Source organism: Scyliorhinus canicula, unplaced genomic scaffold, assembly GCF_902713615.1.
Source record: "Scyliorhinus canicula unplaced genomic scaffold, sScyCan1.1, whole genome shotgun sequence".
In the NCBI taxonomy this organism is placed as follows: Eukaryota; Metazoa; Chordata; class Chondrichthyes; order Carcharhiniformes; family Scyliorhinidae; genus Scyliorhinus; species Scyliorhinus canicula.
In genome coordinates, this window is record NW_024056028.1 from 119,051 (window position 1) to 128,730 (window position 9,680).

The 9,680-nt window shown below is 48.1% G+C and overlaps 1 protein-coding gene across 3 annotated transcripts; it reads left to right on the plus strand.

The window, feature by feature from the left end:
* Positions 1 to 7,665: 7,665 nt before the first annotated feature.
* On the plus strand, positions 7,666 to 9,477 carry LOC119961696 (zinc finger protein 239-like). 3 transcript variants are annotated; one of them, XM_038788984.1, is made up of 2 exons: positions 7,666 to 8,150; positions 8,381 to 9,477. In XM_038788984.1, the coding sequence occupies exon 2, from the start codon at positions 8,472 to 8,474 to the stop codon at positions 9,207 to 9,209; it is 738 nt and encodes a 245-aa protein (XP_038644912.1). In that variant the 5' UTR covers positions 7,666 to 8,150; positions 8,381 to 8,471; the 3' UTR covers positions 9,210 to 9,477. The 3 variants fall into 3 exon arrangements, with proteins under 3 accessions (XP_038644912.1, XP_038644911.1, XP_038644913.1); XM_038788983.1 differs by having other exon boundaries at positions 7,666 to 8,112; XM_038788985.1 differs by having other exon boundaries at positions 7,666 to 7,870.
* The last annotated feature ends 203 nt before the right edge of the window (positions 9,478 to 9,680 follow it).

The following is a 9,680-nucleotide window of genomic DNA, read 5'->3' on the forward strand; positions in this document are numbered from 1 at the left end:
GATCATCAGCGGTGACTGGTTCACACTCTGCTGCACAGCCTGGGAAAACCTGGAGCTCACTCTTCATGGAGTCAGAGTGGGGATTGGAGATGATGGTGGTGGGGGAGTCAGAGTTGACTAATATTAATTGCAGATGGCCGCCATTGTGGGAATGGTGAAGCAACTCATTCCAGGGCATCGTCATAACGTTAGAAATGCTCAACATGCTGCAGACTCATGGCTGGAGCCCTTTCAGAAAGAGAGTCTTGAAGCACAGGGAGTGAGAATGGTTTACCAGTCCCAGAGGACAGACAGACGGATGATGCAGAGTGAGAGCTGGTCTCTGTACCTGGTGACGGTCGTCTCCTCTGAACGTTTAACTGGCAGAAGCCAATGTGTTGAAGTATTACTTTGAAATTATGTTCCTAGCAAAGTAATATTTTTCTCTTGAAAGCCAGTTTTAATCTTTACGGAGTCAAACGGAGTTGGTTTACTGTGGGTCACGAGATCCAATTGTATTCAGTTTAGAAATGACTTTTCCAGCGCCTGTGCTAGAGACATGTCTTTAGAATACAGACCTATCCTGTGTTTGTCAGCCAGCAAACTGCTGTGGAATCTGTCTTCACAAGACCATAAGACATAGGAGCAGATTTAGGCCATTTGGCCCGTCGAATTTGCCCCATTCTCCTGCCTTCTCCTCATAACCTATGATCCCTGTATTAATCAAGAACCTATTGACCTGGGGCTGTTTAGCACAGGGCTGGCTTTGAAAACAGACCAAGCAGGCCAGCAGCACGGTTCGATTCCCGTAACAGCCTCCCCGAACAGGCGCCGGAATGTGGCGACTAGGGGCTTTTCATAGTAAATTTATTTGAAGTCTACTCGTGACAATAAGCGATTTTCATTTCATTTCATTCATTGATCTCTGTCTTAAAGATACTCAGTGATTTGAGCTCCACAGCCTTTTGCGGCAAAGAGTTCCATAGGTTCACCACCTTCTGGCTGAAACAATGCTTCCTCATCTTTTTTTCTGCTTTTTTTTACATTTAGTGTACCCAATTCATTTTTTTCCAATTAAGGGGCAATTTACCGTGGCCAATCCACCTAACCTGCACATCTTTGGGTTGTGGGGGCGAAAGCCACGCAAACACGGGGAGAATGTGCAAACTCCACATGGACAGTGACCCAGAGCCGGTATCGAACCTGGGACCTCAATGCTGTGAGGCAGCAGGGTGACTGCGCCACCTGCTGCCCTTCTTCCTCATCTCTAAAGATCGTACCTTTAATCTGAGGCTATGCCCTCTGGTTGTAGTTTTTCCTACAAGTGGAAACATCCTCTCCCCCTCCATTCTACTGAGGCCTCTCAGTATCCTGTAAGTTTCAAGAAGTTCCCACCCTCATCCTTCGAAACCTTAGATTATTAGATGGTGATTTCTTACAGTCCAGTACTTGAATTGAATGTGTCACCATTCCCGTGCTCAGGGGCTTCTGTTCCAGACGGGAGGGGTAACATTTAGTGACTCTCGATTCTCCGCCAATTCCCATTCCCCTTCTTTCTGGTGGATAATGGAGGTGTCGCTGTGTGTAATGTACAAATCAGTAAGAATTGTCAGCAATGATCAATCAGCACTTTCGAATTGGAGATGTTCATCAGTATAATCTTCCAGATATTGGAGAATAAATGTTGCATCAAAGATCAATTTTACAAGTGAAATAAAAGTTCATCTAAACTAATTTCTGATTAATGTTCCTGAATTATAGGGAAGGTCACACACAGCGGAACTGCAGCCCCAGGAACACAACCAGCCCAGTTACAGGGAGTATCAAAACAGCAGAAACAAACACGAACTGTCAGCTTGAGCTTGTTTCAGTGCTGGGTGTGATTAAGAGAAGAATCCAATCTCTGCAATCACTTGTGAATTAGTTGGTCTGCCAAAAGGTTGGACGAATTAATTAAACTCTTCCCACATTCAGAGCAGGTAAATGGACTCTCTCCGGTATGAACACGTACGGGTAATGAGGTGTGATGAACTCCGGAACCTCTTTCCACAGTATGTGCAGCTGAATGGTCTCTCCTCAGCGTGAGTTTGTTGGTGTGACAGGAGGCAGTATGAATCGGTAAATCCTTTTCCACATGCGGACCAGGTGAATAGTCTCTCCCCAGTGTGAACCTGCTGGTGTATCAGTAGCTGGGATGGCCGACTGAATCCCTTCTTACACACAGAGCAGGTGAACGGCCTCTCCCCAGTGTGAATTTGCTTGTGCGTCAGCAAGTTGGATGATTTTGTGAATCCCTTCCCACACAAGGAGCAGGTGAACAGCCTCTCCCCTGTGTGAACTTGCCAGTGCGTAATGAGGGTGCCTGACTGTCTGAAGCTCTTTCCACAGAAAGGGCAGCTAAATGGTTTCTCCTGAGTGTGAATGAGCTGGTGTGACTGGAGACTGGATAACTTGGTGAATCCCTTGCAACACACAGAGCAAGTGAATGGTCTCTCCCCGGTGTGACTGCGTCGGTGAGTTTCTAGCGTGGATGGGCATTTGAATCCCGTCCCACAGTCCCGACATTTCCACGGTTTCTCCGTTGTGCAGGTGTCCTTGTGTCTGTCCAGGTTAGATGATCAGTTGAAGTCCCATCCACACACAGAACAGGTGTATGGTTTCTCCCCACTGTGAATGGTGTGATGTTTTTTCAGTCTGTGTAACTGGTTAAAGCTCTTTTCATAGTCAGTTCACTGGAACACTCTCATTCAGCTTCGTGTGCATCTCGATGCTTTTCCTGCCACATTGATGTTTTAAATATATTTTTTCAAATGGAACAATTGTTTCTCATTCCACATTGATATTCAGGTCCTGATTCAATCTTTTTCAGAGATTGTGCTGTTACAGTTTCTTCGCTCAATCTATAAAAGGAATTTACAAAAGTCATCACTGTCAGTCCAGGATAGGATAGAAATTTTGAAGAGACAATTCTAGTTTCTCCGGAACATTTGTTTCTCTGTTGTTCCCCCATAGCTGTGAATCCCCGTCCCACACACTCTCCCTCCTCCCTGGCTGAAATCCAAACCCATCTCACCATTTCTTTCCTCCACTCCCAGTTTTCTCCCTCCCTCTCCTCTGCCTGGGTTCAGTTCTCCAGCTCCTGTCTGCAGACTGACAATAAAACCAATGGGTCTTATTAGGGGTTTGGGACCTCTAGCGGGTGTTTGTGAATCCTCCCCACCCACCTGCCAGGGTTTCCTTCCTTGCCAGAGATCAGAGTCCTCATTGATTTGAGTGTAAAGTGTCAGCTCTTATTTAGTATCCCCTCTCCCCATCCTCTGATGTGAACCACCCTCCACTGTCTGAAGCAGGATAAAAGGAAATTACTGCAGATGCTGGAATCTGAAACGAAAGGGAAAATACTGGAAAATCTCAGCAAATCTGGCAGCATCTGTAGGGAGAGAAAAGAGCTAACGTTTCGAGTCCGATGACTCTTTGTCAAAGCTAACAGACAGAGAGAGTGGGAAATATTTATACTGTGGAGTGAGAATGAAAGATGAGCCATAGCCACAGAAACCCAGGGAAACCGGGTGCTAATGGCCACAGATACCAAGGTGAAAGAGTGTTAATGGCAGTCCCCAGAGAGGAAAAAGATGTGAAAGATCAAACAGCAGGGAAACTAACATCAGAGGATGAACTGTAGGTGTGGGGGGAGGGGAAGAGGGAAGCAAAGAAGAGAACGGTGCAGGAAATAAATAAATGGTAAAAGACATTGAGAGCAGGGTCTTTTGTTAAAATGGCAAGCAACAGGAAGGTCAGGATCCTGAATGTGCACAGACCGAAGATCCTCAGCAAAGCGATCTCCCAGTCTGCATTTTGTCTCTCCGATATAGAGGAGACCACATTGGGAGCAGCGAATGCAATAGACGAGATTGAAAGAGGTGCAAGTGAAACGCTGCTTAACCTGGAATGAGTGTTTTGGGCCTGGAATGTGAAGCATGGAAGAGGTAAAGGGGCAGGTGTTACACCTTCTGCGATTGCATGGGAAGGTGTCATGGGTGATGGGAGAGGTACTGGGTATGGTGGAGGAGTGGACTAGATTATCTCGGATGGAACAGTCTCTGTGGAATGCTGACAGAGGGAGTAAAGGGAAGATGTGTTTGGTGGTGGCATCACGCTGGAGTTGGTGAAAATGGCAGAAGATTATGCTTTGCATACGGAGGCTGGTGGGATGAATTGTGAGAACGAGGGGGACTCTATCCTTGTTCTGGGAGGGAGTGGAGGGGGCTAGGGTAGTGGCACGGGAGATGGACCGCACACTGTTGAGGGCCCTGTCCACAACTGTAAGTGGGAAATCACGGTCGAGGAAGAAGGAACACATTTTCAAAGCCCCATTTTGGAAAGTGGCATCGTCAGAACAAATGCGATGGAGGTGAAGGAGTTGAGAGAAAGGGATGGAGTCCTTACAGGGTGTAGGGTGCGAAGAGCTGTAGTTCAGATAGCTGTGGGAGTCAGTGGGCTTGTAGTGGATATTAATGGATAGTCTATTGCCGGAAATGGCAGAAAGATCAAGGAAAGGAAGGGAAGTATCTGAGATTATCCAGGTGAAAGTGATGGAGGGGTGGAAACTGGAAGCGAAGTTGATGATTTTTTCCAGGTCCGGGTGAGAGCATGACGCGGCACCAAAATAGTCATCAATGTATCAGTAAAGGAGTTGTGGCAGGGGGCCCAGATAGGCCTGGAACAAGGAATGTTCCACATACCCCATAAACAGGCAAGCATAGCCCGGACCCATGAGGGTACCCATTGCTACACCTTTGATTTGGAGAAAGAGAGATGAGTTAAAGGAGAAGTTGTTGAGAGATAGAAAGAGTTCAGCCAGGCGGAGGAGAGTGGTGGTGGATGGGGATTGTCCGGGTCTCTTTTCGAGAAAGAAGCGAAGGGCTCTCAGGCCATCCTGGTGTGGGATGGAGGTGTAGAGGGATTGGACATCCATGGTCAATAGAATGCGGTTAGGGCCCATGAACTGGAAGCTGTCAATATGACGCAGGGCATCAGAGGAATCCCGGATGTAGGTGGGGAGGGAATGGACCACAGGAGTGAGGATGGAGTCAAGATAAGAGGCAATAAGTTCGGTGGGGCAGGAGCATGCTGACACAATGGGCCTGCCGGGACAGTCCTTTTTGTGGATTTTGGGAAGTAGGTAAAAGCGGGCTGTCCGGGGTTGGGGGACTATGAGATTGGAAGCCGTAGGGGGAAGGCATCCGGAGGAAATGAGGTCACTAACGGTGTTGGAGATAATGGTTTGATGTTCAGTGGTCTGGGCATGGTCCAGGGGAGGTAAGAGGAAGTATCGGAGAGTTGGCGCTCAGCCTTTGCGAGGTAGAGGTCAGTGCGCCAGACGACAAAAGCACCCACTTTGTCGGCAGGTTTGATGACAAAGTCGGGGTTAGACCTGACAGAGTGAAGAGCAGTAAGTTCAGAAGGAGAGAGGTTGGAATGGGTGAGGGGGGCAGAAAAATTAAGACAGCCAATGTCCCGTCGTCAGTTCTCAATGAAAAGATCGAGGGCAGGTAATTGTCCCGGCCGGGGTGGGGGGGGGGGGGGGGGGGTGCATTTGGAGGCAGAATGTTGGAGGCACATGAAAGGATCAGTGGAACGGGGGAGGATTCTTGCTCAAAGAAGTGGGCACGGAGACGAAGGCAACAAAAGAAGAGTTCAACATCATGTCGAGCCCGGAATTCATTGAGGTGGGGACGTAAGGGTACAAAGCTGAGTCCTTTGCTGAGAACAGCACGCTCAGCCCCAGAGAGGGGCAGGTCAGTGGGTATGATGAAAACACGGCAAGGGCTGGGATTGGGATAAATGGGGTACGAGGGATTGGGACTGGTGGAGGGCCTGGGATGGGCAGCGGTGTTGATACTGGGAGAAATGGAGAACGAGGGATTGGGACTGATTGAGAAATGGTAAGTCTCCCCCACGGGGATTTCAACTTAGATTTCACCCTGCATGTAACCTCCAGGATTACAGGTACCACCAGGGTATACAACATTCTTCCAACTGCTGCTCTCGCTGCATCCTGAAAGCCACAATCAGTGCCATGCGGCGCCACATGAAGACACTCAACATCTCTCTCCAGCAGCACCGTCTTACTCTCTCTCTCAAAGTTGTCCCTGTCCCCAGTTTCATTTCATCCTTCGCATCATTTGACGTCTTAATAGGAATCTTTTCCTGTTTCTTACAGATGGTAAGGAATGCAAGCTTCAACTCATCAACATCACAGCCCATCCCAGGTCCTCCACCAGTCCCAATCCCTTGTACCCTATTCCTCCCAGTATCAACACTGCTTCCATCCCAGTCCCAATCCCTCGTACCCTATTCCTCCCAGTATCAACACCGCTGCCCTTAGGGGCTGTTTAGCACAGGGATAAATCGCTGGCTTTGAAAGCAGACCAAGCAGGCCAGCAGCATGGTTCGATTCCCGTAACAGCCTCCCCGAACAGGCGCCGGAATGTGACGACTTGGGGCTTTTCAGAGTAACTTCATAGGAAGCCTACTCGTGACAATAAGCGATTTTCATTTCATTTCAATTCATCCCAGGCCCTCCACCAGTCCCAAGCTATGGGCCAAGTGCAGGTAAATGGGATTACGTCGACAGGTCAGGTGTTTTGTATGTGTTGGTGCAGACTTGATGGGCCAAAGAGCTTCTTCTGCACTGTGTGATTCTGTGATTATGGCAGATCAATTCTGAAGATGTCATGTTGGGTTCAAAACACTTTTAATTTCCACAGATGCTGGCAGACCTGCTGAGATTTTGCAGCACATTTTGCCTATATTTGAGTCAGCCTTTAATCTCTGTTTAGTGCACTATTCAACCACAGGGATGAGTGTGTCTGAGAAGTAACCAGCTGGAAAACGCTTTCCCTTCGCCTCCTGCAATACTACAGCGTCAGACACACATTGTTTTGACTCAGACAGCAGGACAGTGGAATTAATTGGATAGATCTTCCAACGAGTCAGTACAGGCATAATGGGCTGAATGGTTTCCATCTATGCTCTATCATTCTAGAAAACCAGTGATTATTCAGATAGAGAGCGCAAGCAAGAAGAATCAGTGACGGTGGAATTAAATACAACCAGAGCCAACACCTCTTGAGGAAGGGAGTGGAAAAAAGCTTTAAAAGCTGAGTGTCTTCCAACAGGTGGTTTAAATCACTTTGAGAAATTAAATATAGCAGAGCGCAAATTCACTCGGATTTATGGGTATGTGTTTTCAATTATTGCATTTCAAACGGTTAATAAAATGATCTTTAGGGCAGCACGGTGGCGCAGTGGGTTAGCACTGTGGCCTCACGGCGCCGAGGTCCCAGGTTCGATCCCGGCTCTGGGTCACTGTCCGTGTGGAGTTTGCACGTTCTCCCCGTGTTTGCGTGGGTTTCACCCCCACAACCCAAAAATATGCAAGCTAGGTGGATTGGCCACACTAAATTGCCCATTAATTGGAAAAAAAAAAATAATTGGGTACTCTAAAATTTAAAAAAAAATAAAATAAATAAAATGATCTTCTGTTTCCTTTTTGGATATTCAATGGCGCTCTTGCTACCCAACATTCCTTGCGGGTGTGAATATGTCCCATTCAGACTACAGGAAGCGAATGCGCACGTGCGGTTCTGGAGGGTCTCTGGAGCATGCGCAGTGTCATTTTGCTCAGCCCTGCGTGGGAGTGTTTGTGCCGCGGATGAGAGTCGGTCAGGCGGAGGGAGGAATGGGCTTCCCGGGGGCAGCGGAGAATTGGGGCCGCATTCCGGCTGGGAAAGCTTCAGAAAGACTTTGTTTAGGCCGCAAGCTCCGAATAAGAGCCTGCAGGGCTTGAGTTAGCAGCTCAGGGCCTTTTCCCAGGAACAGGTCAACGGTAAACGGCCCCCACCTCATATCAGCGGGTAGTGTATGGAATGCGAGGCCATGTTGGTGATATCACAGAGTGGGCGGGGCTTCAGGATTCCTGTGATCAGGAGAGAAAATTTTATTCTCATTCTACCCACACCGGAGCAGGAGACCGGCCTGGTTTAATATCAATTCATTTCAGGAGATGTGGGTGTCGCTGGCTAGGCCATCATTTATTGCCCATTCCTAGCTGCCTTTCAGAAGATGCTGGTGAGCTGCCTTCTTGAACTGCTGCAGTTCCATGAGGTGTAGGTACACCCACATTGCTGTTAGGGAGTTAATGACTGCCATCTTTAGAGGAAAAGGAGCTGTGAATCCAGTTGGATTTTTATGACAATTCAATAGTTTTCATGGTCCCGTTTTCCGAGTGCCGGCCCCACAAATGACCAGAATCATTCAGCTCAATTTCACAACCTACCTTTGTGTTTTTGTGGGTTCTCTCTCACTCCCTTTTTTCTCTTTTAAATCAATTTCACAGGATATCAGAAGATGAGGATTTGGAGTCAGAAAACTAAAGTCAAACATCACATCAGGATCAGATCGAGCCTCCCAACTTATGGATTTTGAACATGGAAGGAAATCGCACCATTCACAGTGGGGAGAAACAATACACGTGTTCTGTGTGTGGGCGAGGCTACAGCCGATCAACTGGCCTGTCAAAACACAAACGCTTGTCGCACGGGGAGAAACCGTGGAAATGTGGGGACTGTGGGAAGGGATTAAGATCCCCGTCTGACCTGGAAACTCATCGGCGCAGTCACACCGGGGAGAAACCGTTCACCTGCTCAGTGTGTGGAAAAGGATTCTCTCAGTTCTGCCACCTGCTGACACACCAGCGAATTCACACTGGAGAGAGGCCATTCATCTGCTCCAAGTGTGGAAAGGGATTCACTCAGTCATCCCACCTGCTGACACACCAGAGAGTTCACACTGATGAAAGACCTTTTAAATGCCCAGACTGTGGGAAGTGCTTTAAAAGTACAAGGGAGCTGATGTACCATCAGCGTCTTCACACTGACGAGAAACCGTTCCGGTGCTCTCACTGTGGGACTGGGTTCAAACAATCATCTGTCCTCATTATACATCAGCGAATTCACACTGGAGAGAGGCCGTTCACCTGCTCTGTGTGTGGGAAGGGATTCACTCAGTCATCTGACCTACTGTCACACAGATGGGTTCACTCTGGGGAGAAGCCATTTACCTGCACTGTGTGTGGGAAGGGATTCACTCGTTCATCCATCCTGCTGAAACACCAGCGGCTTCACAGTGAGGAGAGATCCGCTCTCGTGCTCCAAGTGAAGGAATGAATTCATTCAGCCATCCTTCCGGAATACTGTGTTCACACTGAGGATAGACAGGTTCAATGCACAGATTGAAGGATGTGTTGTAGGTTCCCAGGAACTGATGTCCCATCAACATGTTCACACTGATGAGAGATCAATCACCTATGCTCACTGTGGGACTGGGTTCACTATTCACCTGACTGTACACCAGCAAATTCACAGCGGGGCGAGGTGGTGCACCCAGTCTGAAAGTGGGAATGGATTTGATTAGTTATCCCATGTCCGGAGTCACCAGTGAGTTCACCTCTAACTACACTGATTGGATTTTACTGATAATCAGATCTCGGATTGAACTGGGTCTGTCTCTGCTGATCATCATCAGCCCAGTTATAGTGTTTATTATTCTGGATAAAAGTCAAGTCAATCATCTTTTTGCTCAATACAGTCAATTCGGGGACACGTCAGCGGGGGGGGGGGGGGGGGGGGGGCAGCTGC